Here is a 19310-nt window from a genome sequence, read left to right on the forward strand (position 1 = left end):
TAGAACAATTTAACGAGAACCAATACTGCACACCCTCGGGCCCTACGCAGACTGATTCAAGTGGTCACCCAACCGCACGCTGACCGCAAATTTGCCTTCAATAGTATACATTGAGAGGGACATTGTTATAATTTTATTTAAAAACAAATCATGTAATGATTACACACACATCTAGTAATAATTTTTGTGTCATCAGCATACTTAAAAAAAAAAAAAAATTTGTTGCTCCGACTTTACGTTACCTTACTTTTTGCGTTTTTTAACGCTAGTTCGACAGAAAATGTTAAATCCACTGTACATAAGGCATGATTTGGAAAAATAAAAAAAACAATAAAGCTAATAATATTAACACAATTCTCAGATTTGTACCAATTTTATGAATAGAATACTGGCTTTCAATTTTGTCATCAAACTTCTGTAATATTCTCTGATATGCTTCATTTGAACAACCCGGTTTCCAATTCCATTCTGAAAAGAATTTGCATCTGTCATTACATTGATTTAACAAGAATTCTTTAATCAGCTAGAAAATAAATAAAGTACTTACAACAGAAAAAATAATTATGCGTGAAGGTACAATTTAAACTGTGCAAAATGAGCCATTAAATAACTATCAAATGTAACAATATTAATACTGTGTAATTTTTTTTAAATGTAAATTTTAAAAAAAAAGTTATCAAGCAATATTGAGAATTTTTAAAGCTTGTGACTACAGTGATTCACAACCTTTTATCGATTTCAAAACTTGAAGGCACACAAAGTAAATAATAAGTCAAAAAGTTGTTTACTTTACCTAGAATACACTATGCAAAATAGTTTATGATAATAATTTTTAATTTGTTTTTATAACTATGAATTGCATAGCTTATTTTAATTGTCAGTTTTAATTTTTTTTTGTAAGTTGATATTTAGTTTGCTTTCTTTTGTAATTAATAATTTTAAGTTATAAAATCTCCAACCTATTTTAAAATTGTCAGAGACATTGCCGATATAGAATTTTATGCCGTTAAAGATTGGAAATGTTATAAAAAGTATATATATATATATATATACTTTTCTTTAATTTAAACTTTACTCAGTATGAAAAAAAAAAGCATTCTAATTTTTACAATATCATTCCTAAAATTTGGTGGCACGCAGAAGAGCCACGACACAGGAGTTGTGAATTACTGATGTACATCAAAGCAAATGTGACATTTTCTTGATTGCGTTGTTGGGAAATTGTTGTTGAATGCAATCAAATTAAGTAAAACTTGAGAGTGGTGTTTCTTAAAATGTTAACATGTGTAGCGTAATAGACACACCACATTCTCTTTACAGTACACGTAGTGAACGATTACAGTGTTATAACCAGGGATTGAAAAATCTAAGAAATAGAAGCCTACTATTCTTTGTAAATAAAAAGAAGTTAGATGCCATCATTTGCAAAGGAATGAAAAATGTTTATACTGATATAAGGAATGTTACAAGCAAACTCAAAATGTAGTTAATCTATGAAGAAAATGTAAAGTATGAAGGTCAGATTATAGAAAGTTTCTAGTCAATATGAAACTTTTCAAATTAAAAACTTGCAAATTAAAACTTTTTTTTAACTCTTTGAAGTTCCTTTTTTTAAAAAAATGCTTTTCTTTCCTTTATTATTGAAACTAAAATCGAATTGCTAAAAAAAAAAAAAAATAGTGAGAGTAAAGGGAAAATTGTATGAAAAACCATATACTAAATTAATACATACACACAAGCTTCTACAAATGTGAAGTATAACAATATATACAGTCACATTAAAAAAAAATGAATAAAATAATTGCTTTTAGTAACTAGGAAAATAGTTGCCTAAATAAGAACAAAAATTCATCCAAAATAGGACTTTATTAATGACTTAATGGTCATATACCATGATCCATTCAGTCAAGTTGGTGGCAAATATCATAATTTTTATATAAACGTAAATGTTTATATATATATATGAAAAGTGATTACTCAAATTCTAAATTCACGCATCTTAATATCGTATTAATTTATTTATTTTTAAATCATGCGGAATTTTGTAGCAATAATCATTGAAAAGGCGATCGAGAAATGAATTAGAGTTACAATGTAGTCTGTGCAGATTGAACGAACTAAAAAGGGAAAACTGAAATTTGCAATTCAAAATTTTCCACATTTTTTACTTTTCAAGAAAGAAAAAAAAGTACAGATAGTTCAGAAACTATCTTGTGGGGTGCAGATTTTCCACCCAATTTAAGCGTTAAAAAAAAACATTGCTAGGAGTACAAAAAAGTTTCCTAATAGTCTCCTTTTCCTGAAAGTAGTTGTGCTTTTTCAGACAAAAAAAAGTTGCCATAGTCGCCTCATGCCAAAAATAGTTGCGTTTCAGGCGCCTGAGGCAACCCTGTATATATGAAGAAGAAACAAAATCACTGTGTGTGAGCTGTATTAGGCTAACTATACTACATTGAAATGAGGGAAAAATTCATAGTAAAAAAAAAGGAACAGCTGAACATGCTTAAAACAAATAATGCTATAATAAGTATAGTTGAAATAGCATCCTTAAATATCCCATAGATTGTGCTTTGAGTGGTCACCATCTTTCAAAAGGCAAAAATAAGAAACAAAGTTCCCTGTATTTTTCAAGTTTGTAAAGAAAAAATAAAAACTCTTATTTTGAGGTGATTTTTGAATTCCTTGTATTTTTCATTCTTTTCCTATTCTTCCTGTGGATTGGCAACCCTGTCACAGTATATGAAAATATTATTTAACAGCTAAAAATAAACTATTTACTGACTCTATAGACCTAATAAAACAAAATACTATAATTTTGGCTTCAGAGGATAGTGTCATAAAGCAAAAAAATTGTTATTCTACCTATCGTTCGATAAGGATTCATCCCCATATAAAGGAGCAATAATAGTATTCTGGCTATGGTTTCGGAAAATTTCGTATTTTTATACTGTTGTAACACTTGCAAGAAATATATATTTTCTTATTATACCCATTCAATATACTCTATTTGTGTCACAATTTCTTTCGGTCTTTCGGCGACAAACCTATCTAGCACTCATATCTTTCTGCAAGATACTTTTAATCATAACAAATATATATAGTTACTAATTTAAAGTAACAAAAGCGCTGTATTCACACACAAAAAATATTACAAAATTAAATAAATTATATATATATGTAACATAAAAAGCTTCAATTAATCTTTTTATGTTAGTTTCTTCGTTATAAAACAACTCCTAATTTATTACTACTTAATTCTTCAAATCAAAGCACTTTATCATATTTTTAAAAAACCACATCCTGTTTCTAAATCTATTTTCAGCCAACTATACATAAATTGAAATAAAGATATTTTTCCTTTTAAGCTTTGTGGGAATCGCGTGATCTATTTAATTAACCAATAATAACTTCTGAGATTTCCCTCTTTTCCCTAAATACAGGCATTTTCGGATTTATTGCAAGATTTTCCCAACCAGAAAGACTGTTTGCTGATGGAGTAAACATCACTTTTTCGCTCCCACTCAACTGAGATTGATCAAATAAAAGTTACTCTGATTTAATTAAAATCCTGTGTCTGTTTTCCTGCTCGGTCTGACTGCATCATTTTACATATATATATATATAAATATAATAGAATATGTAATATTTTTTTTATTCTAATATCATGGGTCATATTCTTTGAAAGTGAAAAATGCACACATTATTCACTTTTTGCGCGTTTAGTAAATCATCGCCACATTAAAAAAAAGCTAATTAAAAATCGTGAAATCTGTTGCAGCAACTACCGAAAAAAAGATCGACGACGAAATTACGTGAATCAGTCTCTTTTAAAGGGGTTACTCAGATGCATGTTTCGTTTCGAGATTCAGTTGCTGTAATAAACATCGTATTTTAAAAATATCGGATTTTAAAAATCACGTCAAAATCAATAACTGTCAAAAATACCATTAAAGCAACATGGATTTTCGATATTATTGGCGTATATTGGGATTTGCATCAGAAAGTGAGTTATTATTTAAATGCACGATTCAAATTTTACATGCAGAAATAATATTAACTGAGAAATAATCAGAATTTTAAAAACCCTGAGGTAATCGGTAGCAATAACTGCCCTAAAAATGCTGAAACCTCCACATTAAAAAAGTAATTATCAAATAAGTGACAAATTTCGCGTGTAATACGATTGTTTAAAAAACATTTAGGATTTTTTTTTAAAAAGTGGAAATTCGTAGCAATAACTGTCTAAAGAACAATCGAAACACCATAAGGATTGAAGACGATATCGGTGGAAATCGGGCGAGTTTAAGAGTCACTTCTCGAATAAGGGATTCGAACCCTGCATTTTGTAATAATATCGGCATTTTTCAAAAAAATAATAATAATCTTGGGGTTTTTCCTGGCTCAGATACTATTATTGACATTCTCATGATTTTTTAAATTAAAATTCGTAGCGATTTATTTCCGGGGGAGGGGGAATTATCGAAACACTACACGTATTCACGACGGAATCGGTGCTCGTCGTGAGCGATAAAATAAAGACTAAAATGCAAGTTTAAAATTTTCACGTGCATTACACATTAAAAATATTCCATAGATTTCATTCAACCTATTTTATAAAAAAAAAAGGGAAGATGCATCGCTTGGATTAATTCTTTTGCTATACAACGGAATTTGTAACAAAATCCCCACTCACAGTCACATTTTATTACAAAAATATAAAAGATGTGTCCCTTTAAAAAAAATGAAAAGAAAGAACACTTAAGCGTGAGAAGAATTTCTTTAGAGCACGAACCATCCGTTAAACTTTGATGATTTTGAAATACATATATATTTATTATCCATTTTATATTTCGCTGCAGCCAGTCATTATTGAATTTTTATTTCTCAATTGAAAATAGAAAATTCACAACCATTTCTTTCCCCTCTCATGCGAAAGAAATGCACATTTTGAATATAATTCTGCAGAGAAAAAAAAAATCTTTCTAAAATTTTTGGAGAAAAAAAACCCAAAATGTTTTACTTCCCAGAAGAAAAATCTGTCTGCAAGAAATCAGTAACATTCTGCGACAATGAGGCCGCGATTCTGCACACAGAGAGAAGGGGTGTGGCAGAAAATATTCAGACCTGTTATGGAGGGGGGGGGGCATAATGGTGAAGGGCAGATCTCTTTCGAGCACTAATATCTTTCTGTATTTTAATAATAACAAGCATACATGTTTGTAATTTAAAATAACAAAAGCACTCTGTTCACTATATATACAGGGTATCTACTGCATTTTAGATTTTCAAATTCATGACTTTCCATGACTAATTCCAAGAACTTTTCATGACTTAACGAAGTTACTATTTACTCCGACCAAAACACAACAATAAATTTAAAAAAGCTTTACAATAACATTAATTGAATTGATAGGTATAACCGAAACTGTTATACTCTGCATCTTCATATTTATAGATTTTAAAAAAGAGTAATGAAAGAGTTGAAACAATAAAATGGCTGAAAAAAATACAAAAGCAAATAATTTTTTTCCCTTTTTTCCTGCAGAATTATATTCTAAACATACTTTTCTTGCTCATCGAAAAGAAATACTCCAGAGTTTTTTTGTTCTCATTTCAGAATTAAAAAAATTAGTCAATGATTGGCTTGCTTCAGCTAGAATTTTAAATTGATGAAATAAAAAATAAATAAATAATAACAAAAATTCTGAAATCACAGAAGTTTAAACGATATTTAGCTCTAGAAATGTTTTTTCTTTCATTTTTTGAAAAAACACCATAATTTTTAAAGAACATGATAAAAACATTTTATATTTTAATAAAATATGACTGTGAGTGAGGATTTTGTTACAAATTCAGATATTCGGAACAACATGAAATCGGAAGGAGGGGGGGGATTCCATTTTAAAAATTAGATTTTTTGGCGACCTAAATCCATGACTTTCCATGATTTTTTTTAAAAAATAGTCAAAATCATGATATTTTATGACAAATTTTGTTCAGTACCGAAATTTATGACATTCCATGATTTCTCATGACTTTCCAGGTGTGCAGATACCCTATATTTTTTAATTGGACGAGTAATAATATTTTATTTTCATATTATCGGTTGGGAGGGGGGAACCAAACTAATGACTTCCTTCTACGTATTTTGTTAATAATCATCACAATAAAAAATAATTAAAAATCACGAAATGCATAGTATTGATTGCCGAAAAAAGATAGACAACGAAATCTTGCGAAACGGACTCCCAAAAGAGGGGTCACTTGAATGGATGTTTCGTTTCGAGATCGAGTCGTCGTAAATAATATTGTATAAAAAGTATCGCATTTTAAAACTGTGCAGAAATGAATAGCAACGACTGCCAAAAAGTCGACAGAACCGTGGTCTCAAATAAAAAAGTAAACGAACTGTAATGCTCGATTCGAATTTTCCATATCGTTCGAAACACGTCAGAATACGGCCGACGCACAGCCCGAGATGCGATCGAAACGTTTCGTCGTTTAACGACATTGTCGCCGTCATTTGAGTGTGCAAAAAATTTTATTATCTAAATGCGTGACTCAAATTTTACGTATATATTTCTGTAGAAAAGAAAAGTAAAAATTTTTACTTTTCAAAAAAAAAATTTCTGCAAGAACCCTGTAAAGTACTGTGACAATGTCGCTGTGATTCTGTCACTGGGCCCCTGTGGTTGGAAACTCTGAGATGTCTTTTATTGTCTTCCCTATTTAAGACTATTTTCTATAAAAACCTTGGTAGTGTTCAAATCTTTCTTAACAAAATTTTTTCACTTGCTTTCTGCTTCAATTATTAAAAAAAAATAAAATTGTTTTCTTCACAGTGGGAACAACAAAAAATGGGCCCATGTAAAGACAGTGAGTATTTTCAATTTAGGAGATTTTTACTTGTTTTTAGAATTTTACTGAACCAAAATCAATTTTTTTAAAAAAAAAAAAACTTAAAAAGCACCCGTTAATAAGTTGATTAAAACATCTAAGAAATGCAAAGCAATATAACCTCTTCCAAGATGTCTCCTCGTCATGGCCTGTGCCATTATCATTTGGCCGCATCGATGCATGCAACCCCATCCAGAATCAGATGTCAGATTAGACTCTCCTTCAATAAAAAAAATTAATTTCATTCTATTTTTCTTGACAATAAACTAATTGAATGTATAGCAAACTATTTTTTGAAATAACACAATTTATTAATATATAACACTAAATTTAAAAAAAAAATATTTACTCCAATGTATGCTATTATTGAAGGGGAAATAAAATAACACATTGTATTACTCAATAATGTACATAGAAATATTATCCCAACACTTCAATAATTATAAGTCTGAAATTTGCATTGTCACGTAATTAGTAAGTTAAAAAGTATTTACAAAGATTTGACATAATTTTATTCCTAAATTATGCAGGCAGTTAAGCAAAATGTAAAAATCAATATTAGGATTTGTGGCAAATTCAACAAATCCTGATTTTTGCTTACGTAGAATTGTTTCCCTCATCTCTTAAGAAGATGTAACATTCCTTCATGTTAAAAGCTGATTATGAGTCACAAGTAGGACTGGGCGATATTAGAAATTATATATCGTGATGCATCGTCAGTTTTGCATCGCGATATAGTATTTTTGAATTTCATTTACNCATCGGAACGTAAGAGAAGAGTCTTATATCGCTATATCGTTATCTTATATCCTTGCGTGTCTTATATCGCTATATCGTTTTGCGTTCGTTGCCTTTACTCGACAGCTTAAATCAGATTTCTGATGCATCGCCTTGAATGAAAGTTGCTGTATCGTCTTGCCGATATATGCGTTAAATCGATATGTCTCGATATATCGCTTTATAGCCCAGTCCTAGTCACAAGCATTATAAATTTTTTCTGTAGATTAAAACACGGGATAAGAGTGTTTGTAGTGGATGGGTGGAGCACCATTCAAAAATGAAAATGACAAAAAAAATGACAGTCAAAAAAATGAATAAACAAACAGATTATTTTCAATAAAAATGGTTTTCAGGTATGTTGACAATCTTATTTTTTGAGTTTAGTAAATTTTTTTTAATATTTATAAATCCTGTTAATTCCTTCGTCAAACCAAATGTGCACGCTCACATAATCAGTAAAGTGCTCTGTGCATTTGGACTTCTAACAAAGAAATCAACAATTCCTCTGATCACATACCGCCCAGCTCGTGACGTCACTGTTGATTTCTCCTTGCTGCCACTTGTCTTCTCGAAAGTTCTTGTCCAGATAACTTGACCTTTGTCATTTAAATTATTTCATAAAAGAAATAAATTATTTCATAAAAGAAATACTAGGTTTCAATATTAGCAACCTAGTATTTCTTCTATTACTGTATGATGTAATCCTAGTATTTGTAATCCTAGTAACTACTAATTCATTATGCAATTTACATAAAAGTTTGTAATAAATAAGAGAAAATTATATTTTATTTATTTAGGAGCTGCGGGTTAGTGTCAAAGGAGAATGGGTACATTGTTGGACAAGCCGTCCTTGGGGATGGCTTGATTTTTGAGAAATCAGAATTTCTGAGTTTTTTCGAGCCCTGTCATACATTATCTTCATCTGTTAGATTTTTGTTTTAAGTTCTTATTGTTTTATCTGAATAATCAATTGTATTACATTTGTAAAAGCTAGAGTTCCTGTAAACTTCATTAGACTGGATGGTTTGCTACATTTCCAAAATAAAACAAAATTTTGATTGCATTTTTTATCTGGCAAAACATCAAAATTATAGATTTGTATACTTTTTCTTTCCTTTAAACAAATTAATCATCACTGTTCTGTTATACATAAATATATGGTAAAAAAAAACCATTTCTTTTGAGAAATAATTAGATTTAAAAAATTATCATAGCTGTCACTTTTATCCAGTTATTTATGCTGCAATATGCAGAATAAATTGGTAATTTTTTTTATTTTATACAAAGTTACTTTTCTTGTTATAAATTATTTCTAGTAGAAAATTTTGCAAACGAAAAAGAAAGTTATATATTTAAAAAGCTTAGCACATCAATTTGCTGTTCTCGGCATGTGTCTCTCGGCTGGGAAAAGAAAATCAAAACATTGGTACTATGACAAATAATTCGTTATATTTCAGCCTACAAAATCTCAAAACAAATACTGTTTATTCACTAATTTTAATTAGGTATGATGATTTCTCATCATTTGGATTTATGCATTGTATTTATTTTTGTTTATATATAAATATATATATATTTTTAATAGTTTTGGAACTTGAGATTTCAAGTATTTCTTCAGTGTCTGTGTGTTTGTATTAATCTTTTAGTTTGTTTTTTACATTGATGAAATCTTAACTGATTATTCTGTCTTTTTATAGAAATATAAACTAGCATTTTCCCCCCAATTTTTAAGTTAAAAAGCAATTACATTAAATTTTGTATAAATTAAAAATAAAGATCTGGATCATGAAGCAAGATATCCTATGAAATAAATATAAAAATGTTCAAAATTTTTCTTTAAAGATCAATTTCAAGATTCTTTGTTCTACAATAAAATTATTTTCAGGTTAATTTCAGGTTATTAAAATAATTAGTAACTTTCATGCTGCGTCAAGAATTTTGCACACGCAATTTTTAGAGTTACTAAAGCACATACAGTTTATCTAAAGTAAGAACTCCCCTACCCATTCGTCCGAACTCGTAGCGGTGACTATGGTAACGAAGTATAACTATTTCAAGTAGGGGACATTGTTAAGGACAGGTTTTGGCTCGGGTCGGCGAAAGAAAGGTTTTCTCCAGTCTATTGTGTTAGTCCTAGAATGAAGAGATGCTACCCTCCCTGAAATTTGCTATTCTTTTTCCATAACAACAGACGGCCTCAGACTCTTACCATAGACGAACTATAAATACAGTTCAATTTAATAAGAAATACATATTATTTTTATATCAAAATAGTTTCCTTAAATTGTCAAAATGATAATTCTATATGATATGCTATATTTAATATAAAACATAGTATATGTACTATATTTAATACACTATTATTGATAAATGATATCACTCTAAATCTTAATGAGTGTTGTTTTTTTAAAATGTAATTTTTATTATTAATAACTTGCAATTTGTAACACTTTGTAACAATTGTAAAACTTGCAATAGGCAATAAATTTTGCTAGCATCATTTACAAAATAATTGAATTATCATCATACACATAGCTCCAGTTGAAATTTCATCATTCTAGCTAATTTCAAAGCCGTCAAAATATAATTTGGCCATAAAATTGACTGAATTTTATGAATCGCGCTTTAGTAAATCAAAAAGTGGTTGGAAATTAGGAGGAGTTGAATTACTTTCGCTAATAATCTTGCTATGATCACAATAGTATTGTAGTCCAACATAGAGCTTCAGTTAAAATATAAGGACTCTTGCTAGCTTTAATTTGCTCTGAAAATTTTGGTTGGCGATAAATTCTCATTGACATTTATAATGCTATAAATTCTGTTGCGCAAAAAAAACAAACTAAACTTAGTGGCGTGAGAGTCCTACCGTGCCCTATCTCAGTTTTCGTGACTCTGGGGAGCTGATGTTTAGGTTTTTGCTCTGCCTTAATCTGATGAAATTACAAAATATAACTACTGAGTAAACATTCAGATTATCAGTAAGCGATTTTTCTATCTTGAAAATCCTTTCACTGTGTGCTTTGAAACTTCCTCAGCAGTTTACTTTGGATGACCAAAAACCTAATGTTTTGTTGAGATGCACAAGAAATAATCTGGACTTTCTAAAGAATCTTTGGCACCTTCCCACAACGGTTCTAGCTGTTAGCAGGGGTTTGTCTAGGTTTTTCTGAGAGGTACCTATTTTCTGAAAATTTAGATATAATTTGTGAAAATTAAAAATTACATTAAAAATCAACACAAAAAAATGGATTTATCATTTCCTACGGGATACAGAAATAAAATTTTAAGAAAAAGTATTTCGTGAAACTACTGTTTTTCCTAAAGTTAAATTTGTGAAGGTACCGCTATACGGTAGTAAATTTGGACAGACCCCTGGTTAGTGACTTGATATGTTAACTGATTAGGGTTGCATATATTCTGAATTCACAAATCTGGAGAGAAAAAAATTTCCCTGCACATACATATATATATATTAAAAGGAAACACATATTTACTGAGTTCTTGTGAACTATATTAGGATAACGATGCTAGTCTTAGTAGCTGGAAAAACTAGGAGAAATAAGAAACACCTCAACATAAAACAAATAATGTTATAGTAAATGAAATAATTCAATATAGCTCAACTATCATCTTTAAATATCTCATAGATTGCCCTTTGAGTGGTCACCATTTTTTAAGAGACAAAAATAAAAAATAAAATTCCCTGTTAATTTTGGTGATTTTTAAATTCCTTGAATTTTTCAGGTTTTCCCTGTGAACTGGCAACCCTGTGAATTACATTTGGTACTTTTTAGTAAGCCAGGTACATGAAAATTCAACTATTTCTTATTCATTTACTTTTTGGGGGGAAATCCCATTGTCTTTTGTGTTTAAAAAAAACAAATTGTTGATACAAAAATTCATCCTTTTTAAAATAGATTTCTATTCATTTAAAAATAAAATAAAGTTTTTAAATTGTGTAGATATTACAAGTTAACTTAGTTACTTGGGAGTAACACCAAAACTTAGAAATATAATTTTAAGATTATTAAAAAATTTCCAAAAATAAATAAATTTTTACCGTACTCACCTATGGGAAGAAACTGTTTTCTGTAAGTAAACCACAGCAGGCTCTGCATATCTTTATTTAATTTCTCAAAATCATCACCTAAAAAATGATTAGTCATTTGTAATGCAATATTTGAAACAATATTATAATAGTTGAACCCTGCTACAGTGAACACTCCATTGTAATGGTCCCATCCATACTCCCATTTAGATATTTCAAATGCAAGGTTGCCTATACACTGGTGAAATAAATTAAGCAAAGAACTCAAATGAATGTAAAACCCTGCTTCTAGACAAAATGAAAATCTTGCATATCGTACACTTAATTTGTAGCGATAGGTTAAATTCAAATTGTAAGAGTAAAAACGAGTAAACAGTTAGATGATGGGATCCAGATTTGTAGAGAGTTCAATTTAAAGCCCAATTGTAACTTATGGGAACAGTTTCAGGATACCGGATCCATCGAGAGGAAGCCTGGTCGTTCAAGAGCCACGATGACCAGAGAAGATCACCATTTGTCCATTATAGCGAGGTGTAACAGAGGGGCTTCTCAGCCCTCTCGTGACTCGTATGCAGCCACAGGAACCAGTGTATTGAGAGTGACTGTTTCAAAACGACTCCACGAGAGAGGATTGTTTGCAAGAAGACCTGCTGTTTGTGTCCCGCTCACTTCTATGAACAGGAGAGTCCGTTCAGCACGGTGCAGAGAGATTGGAGTATGGATCAATGGGTGTTCGTTCTCTTCACTGTGACGAGTGCTGTTTCAGTTTAAACACCAATTCTCAATGTACATTCATATAGAGTGAACCGGGGACCTGCTACCTACCCCCTCCAATGTTGGCGAAATTGACCATTATGGCTGAGCAGGTTTAATGGTTTGGGTAGGAATCACGTTGGATGGCCGCACAGCTCTCCATGTCTTTGATAGAGGCTCTGTGACAGGTGTGAGGTATGTAGATGAGGACTAGGAGTCTTAAGTTCAGGGGTGCAGTTGGCCTTGAATTCATTTTAATCGATGATAATGCGAGGCCACATAGAGCTCTTCCGGTCTGCGAATTTCATAAGAGTGAGGATAATCGCCGGATGGATTGGCCAGCCAAATCTCCAGACCGCAACCCTATAGAGCAGTGTTTCCCAAACTTATGACTTTTGTGTACCCTTTCTAAATTTTTCGCAACTCTGTGTACCACCATTAAAAAATGAATGTATTTTTTACTATAAAAAAATTGCTCAAAAGTTAAAAAACACAACTGGCTGCTGACACCACTAATTATTAACTGTTAACTCTTCAAAAAAGTAACCAATAGAAAAATACGTAATCGTAAATTTTATTGGCTAGCTTTGTTTTTAAATAAAAATTTTTGAAATTTTCGTTTGTTGCAAGATATTTCGTGTAGGAACGCGTACCCCCGCTAAACTGTCCCCGTACCCCTGGGGGTACGCGTACCACACTTTGGGAAACACTGCTATAGAGCATGTCTGAAACACTCTGTGGAGGACACATGAATTTCGCAACCCCCCTCCAAGAACCATCCAGGGAATGAAAACAATGCTGCTGAACGAGTGGGACCCATTGCCATAGAAAATGATAAACAGCCTTATTTCATGAAATCGCATGCCAAGGCATGTATATTTGTAAGAGGGGACCATACCGCCTATCAACCCATTTTGTTTTTTATTCTTCATACCTTCCGACTCCAACGATCGTGCGTGTGTATTACAATAGTTATTTGTTTTAGATCAATGTATGTACACATCAAAATCTGCCCAGTAGTTCTAGAGATAATCGAGCAAGTCTGCAAATTCTCTTAATTTCTTATGCCGTATTAAGAGGAATCACTGTGTTCTTGAGTGGCTATACTCTCGTGTCTAGGTACTCCCGTCTAGCTACACTAGTCTTAACTGCTGGAAAAACTTAAAGGAGCAGCTATGCATTAGTAAAACAAATAATGCTATAGTAAATGAACTAGCTTAGTACAGCTGAAATATCATCCTTAAATATCTCATAGATTGCGCTTTGAGTGGTCTTTAAAAAAACTAAAATAAGAAATAAAATTCTCAGTTTGTAAGAATCAAAATTCCCTGCATTTTCCCCATTATTTTAGGTGATTCCCTGTACTTTCCAGGTTTTTCCTGTACTCCCTGTGGAGTGGCAACCCTGCCAACTGGTAAATAGGTAATTCAGTTATAGTGGACTCAAATTTCATTTCTCCAAACTGCTTTTTCAGTCCTCTGACATTGTGTCGTCTTTCACTTCTTTACGCTTTTAACTGTTCCATGAATCATTCTGCTCATACTCCTCCCCATGGGCGGATCGTGAATTTGTGGGGCCCTGGGCTGAAACTACTTAGGGGCCTTACAAGCCATTTTGTCAAAAAACTTTTTTCTATAGTGATGTAGATAAGTATATAGAAAAAAAATAGGACAATATAATAATTTTATTTATTTTTTATATATTTATTTTAATTTGTGTATACAAACAGCTACTGTACAACATTATTGCAAAAGAAATTGACAGGTTATGTGTAGTTATGTCATATAAATTATAAAGCAACCTCTCTGCATTTTTGTGCTGCAAATTCCTTTATTTGCCCATCACATTGTAAGTCCTTCGGTAAATCACAATTTATGGAAAGAACTGATAAATTATATAGTCGATGGTTCGACATTGTTGTACTATATTTGCTTTCTATATATTACATCCTAGAGAAAGATCGCTCTGCTTCACAGCTAGTGATTGGCAAAGTTAAAAAAATCTTTAAGATATTATAGCAATTTGGGAAAACATCCAACAAGTTTCTTTTCCTAAATTAGAATAAAAATTTCACTGCAAGAGGTGTAAGACCCTGGCATAGACTGAAGTAAATAAGATTTTAACTGAATGCACTCATTCACTAAATGCTCGTCTACGTCATCTGGATAATAATCAATAATATTACGTTCACTGTCTAGATCTATGTTCACCATATTTTTGTCTTATAAATCCATTAAAAAATTTGAATTTCTTGCTATACATCTCATAGACTTGGCTCCTTTTATTTAAATCCATAAACAGCTTATCCAACGCAACGTTTAGCGCCTCTCTTTTAAATTTTTTTGCTCCGTATACTGAGAATTTATCTGTAGACTTATCTGAAAATTTTGGAGTAATGCGTCTCTTGTTCATGTCATTGTAGTCTATTCCCACACTAGGGATCGGTATTTTTTTATCAACAAAATTAAATCTCCCCTAAATTGGTTTCCCCAAAAATAATCAAAATTGCAGTACTGAGTTTCGCCATTTTATTGAATAAATTTCGTGCCTCTTTCCGGAAATCAACTTTCTCATCCTCATTTTCGCTGAAACTTTCGAAAACTTTCANCTGATTGGTGTTATTCACGAAGTTTTTTAATGACGCAATTAACTTGTTGCCTTCACAAATATCTAAACCAGGGATCGGTATTTTTTTATCAACTAAATTAAATCTCCCCTAAATTGGTTTCCCAAAAAATAATCAAAATTGCAGTACTGAGTTTCGCCATTTTATTGAATAAATTTCGTGCCTCTTTCCGGAAATCAACTTTCTCATCCTCATTTTAGCTGAAACTTTCGAAAACTTTCATAATGTCATCATAATTATTGTTCAAAGCTTTGACAGCATCATAGTGACAAGATCATTTGGTCTGGCTTAAACTTTTAAACTTTTGAGGTAAATTTGAGTTTTGTTTCACGATTTAACAGTTCCTACCTATAAGTTGAAGTAGAAATGAAAAAGTATATTTTTTGTACTACTCCAAAAAAGTTCACAATTTTGGTTGCAACCTTAACAGATTCTTCACCAACTAGGTTAAAAGAATCCGCAGCACATGGCATATAATCTGCAGATTTATTTTTTTGTTTTAATAGTGCTTGTACACCATTGTAGTGACTCACCATATTAGCAACATTGTCATAAGATTGTCCCCTACAATTATCTAGTAGTAGTCCATTTGTTTCTAAAAAGTCTTGTAGAATATTAAATAAATGTAAGCCAGTATGACTACTAATTTTAATGAAGAATACACATCTTTCATACACTTTTCCCCGAAAACAGTATCGTAATACAATAGCAAGCTGATCATTGTGAGATAGATCTGTAGTAGAATCCATCACAATTAAATAATACTATGTGTTGTCGTTATTTATTTGAGTTATAATTTGTTTAATTATCTGTCGGCCGATAATCTCAATTATTTCCTTACATACTGTTTTTGATAAGTACAATATTATTGGTTTTGGTCGCAGCTCTTGTTGTTCAATGCGTTCACAAATGAATGGATCTAACTCTGCCAATAGCTCCAGAGCACCCATAAAATTACCATTATGTGGAGAACCAAATACTTCCTCGGAACCACTAAATGTTAAGCACCTTGTACTTAAAAATTTGACTACTGCAATAACCCGTTTTAGGACATTGTGATAATATTCTGTTTCTTTTCTTAATTGCTTCTGAAGATGCTTGTCTAAAACAGATCTATTTTCTTTTCGTGTCACCCACACTAACATTGATTTCTTATGTTCATTAGAATTTTCATGATTTTCTAAACAAGTTCCTATGTGTTTCCAATCAGAAAATCCGGTTGTGTATTGAGAAGGAATTTTAGAAAAAAGTTTGCAAGTCAACAAAAAACAGTACCAACTCTGGTTGAATAACATAACCACGATCTTTCCAGTGATTGACCATTTTTCATTTTCTTAATGAAATACCTATTTGAAAATGTTCTGTTTTGTTATTTGTATTTCTTTATTGAAGCTGAATATATATTTTTCGGATCTTTATTTTGAAAGTCAGTCATTTCATGTGAGAATATGTCATTAATAAAATCATTATTTAGCAATTCTGTCCACAACATATTTCTCAAACTCAAACTTAATATTCTCTAAATTTCTTCCCACCTCGGTATTACCGTCCTCTTGCTGAACACCAATACAATTTTCAGTGGGATCAGAGGGTTTCTGGTAGTCAAGACAATTATTAGTAAACTAAACAAGTTTGTCACTTTGACAATGAGAACAGAAGTGCGGGGAAAAAAATTACGTTGGGCGTTAAGCGGTGCTGCGGGAAGTCCCTCGTAATAGACGCAAAAAAATACTGTGACCAAAAACAAGCGCCGGGTAATTCCCCGTTCCGTTCGATAGACGAGCACATGCATGGGTTGATTGATCTCAGGGTCGACAACCTTATAATAGTTTTTTTTTAAATATTAGATATTTTTTTTTAATTCAAAATATCACCTATTGTTTTCAGTGGGGACTGGGGCCCTTTGTATCCATGGGGCCCAGGGCTGCAGCTTAAAAAGCCCTTAAGTAGATCCGCCCCTGCTCCTCCCTTACGTAGAAGCAAGCCTCTCTTCTTCCCTTTCCCCAATNTCAGTCATTTCATGTGAGAGTATGTCATTAATAAAATCATTATTTAGCAATTCTGACCACAAGCCCACGTCAACATATTTCTCAAACTTAATATTCTCTAAATTTCTTTCCGCCTCGGTATTACCGTCCTCTTGCTGAACGCCAATATAAATTTCAGTGGGATGAGAGGGTTGCTGGTAGTCAAGACAATTATTAGTAAACTAAACAAGTTTGTCACTTTGACAAAGAGAACGGAGAGTGCGGGAAAAAAAATTACGTTGGGCGTTAAGTGGTGCTGCGGGAAGTCCCTCGTAATAGACGCAAAAAAATACTCTGACCAAAAACAAGCGCCGGGTAATTCCCCTTTCCGTTCGATAGACGAGCACATGCATGGGTTGATTGATCTCAGGGTCGCCAACCTTATAATAGTTTTTTTTTAAATATTAGATATTTTTTTTAATTCAAAATATCACCTATTGTTTTCAGTGGGGACTGGGGCCCTTTGTATCCATGGGACCCAGGGCTGCAGCTCAAAAAGCCCTTAAGCAGATCCGCCCCTGCTCCTCCCTTACGTAGAAGCAAGCCTCTCTTCTTCCCTTTCCCCAATCTTGCTCTAAAACTAGATTATCTAAATGCATGATTTGAACATTACGTGCAAATTTCTGTAGAAAAGAAAAAATTTTAATTTTCAAACGAAAAATCTTTCTGTAAGAACATTCTGCCGACGTGATTCTGCCAGGACAAGGGGGGCAGTTATTTTCACAGATGTTGACAAGAGAAATCTAAAAAAACAGGTGCAGACACATAACAAATCATAACATATTCAGTTTATAATTTATTATATTCAAATAATATTTTGTAAAAAATTACTTTAATTCACCAGAATCAGAGTAACAAGTAAAATAAATCATGATACTTTTACTTAGAATGGGTACTTTTATGTTAGACAGATGCAAGAAAATTCAACTATTTTTTTTTTTCTTAACAGAGTGTAAAATGAGTGTTCCCGAGTTCCCGAAAAATAAACAAAAAATTAAATTAAAAAAATTGTCTATCTAATTAATCTATCTTAATATCTACAGCTTTTTTTCTTTTCAAAATTAACTTATTTTCTTAATGTCACAAAACTGTCAACAAAGCGGATAATAAATAAAGCTATAAATATTGAATGATAATAAAAAAAATATTATAAATAAAATCTTACCAGTTTGTATATTATATTTTTTCCCCAGCAGCCAGATTGGTTCTGTAACTCTTTTAAACTCAACATAATCAAGAAGACATGGTTCATAGGCTATACAAGCTGAAAAGAATATATTTAAAACTAATTATGAACAAAACATGAATAATAGTTGAAAACCAAATACAGTGAAACCTCGGTTAAATAGACATTCTTGGGACCGGGAAAAAATGCCCGTTTATGAGAGTTGTGCATTAACAGGAAGGATACTCTTATCATTATAGTTGGACAGACAGCCCATATCTTCCTCTGAATATTTCTCATAATCACTTCCGATTTATTTCCAATTCTTTTCATTCATTGCAAGAAAATCAGACTCCACCTAGTCAGCCCATCTCAACCTTCCTCGATTTCTTGTTCCAGTAGGTTTAAAAAGCAACATCTTTTTTATTGTATGGTCATCACTCAATCGAATCATGTGGGCTATCCAATTCATTATATTTATTTTTTGTACTTAATAATATCGGGTTGTTTATAAATTTTGTACAGTTCAAAGTTAAATCTCCTTATCCAATACTGTTTTCATTTACACCACCAAGTATACTCTGCAAAATCCTTCTCTCAAATATTGCGATAAAATTTTCTGAGTTTTTGTCATGGTCCAACCCTCAGAAGCGTATTTCAAGACTGGTCTGACAAGAGTTTTGTAGATTAAGAACCTTATTTTTCTAGAAAGAAACCTAAATTTAATAAATCTTCTCCGCCCAGATAGAGTTGGTTTTTTATTTCAGGAGTCATTCTGTAGTCAATAGTAATAATTGATCCTAAGTAAGTAAAACTCCTTACTGTCTCAAATCTATTTCAAGATAAGGGTGTGGGGGTATAACCAGGCACCTTGCCCCTGGGTATTATATCAGGGGACTGGCCCTCCAGGTTGAGGTATAGGGTTGCCACCTCTATCCTGAAAAAACTTCTTGTTATGAAATCCTTAGAAGAAAAATCCTGGAAAGAGTACTCCAATAATGAAGTCTAACACTG

The 19310-nt window shown here is 31.8% G+C and overlaps 1 protein-coding gene across 2 annotated transcripts in view; it reads right to left on the minus strand.

Annotated features, from left to right (window-relative positions):
* The window catches only part of LOC107445529 (cysteine protease ATG4B), a gene marked incomplete at its 3' end in the record, with an annotated part of 47105 nt that overhangs the window by 20464 nt on the left and 7331 nt on the right, over positions 1–19310 (minus strand). For both annotated transcript variants that reach the window (XM_071180448.1, XM_071180447.1), the window contains 4 exon segments: positions 370–468; positions 7019–7117; positions 11747–11824; positions 18297–18395. In XM_071180448.1, the coding sequence (XP_071036549.1) occupies positions 370–468; positions 7019–7117; positions 11747–11824; positions 18297–18395 (375 nt within the window).

This window comes from Parasteatoda tepidariorum, chromosome 4, assembly GCF_043381705.1.
Source record: "Parasteatoda tepidariorum isolate YZ-2023 chromosome 4, CAS_Ptep_4.0, whole genome shotgun sequence".
Taxonomy (NCBI): domain Eukaryota; kingdom Metazoa; phylum Arthropoda; class Arachnida; order Araneae; family Theridiidae; genus Parasteatoda; species Parasteatoda tepidariorum.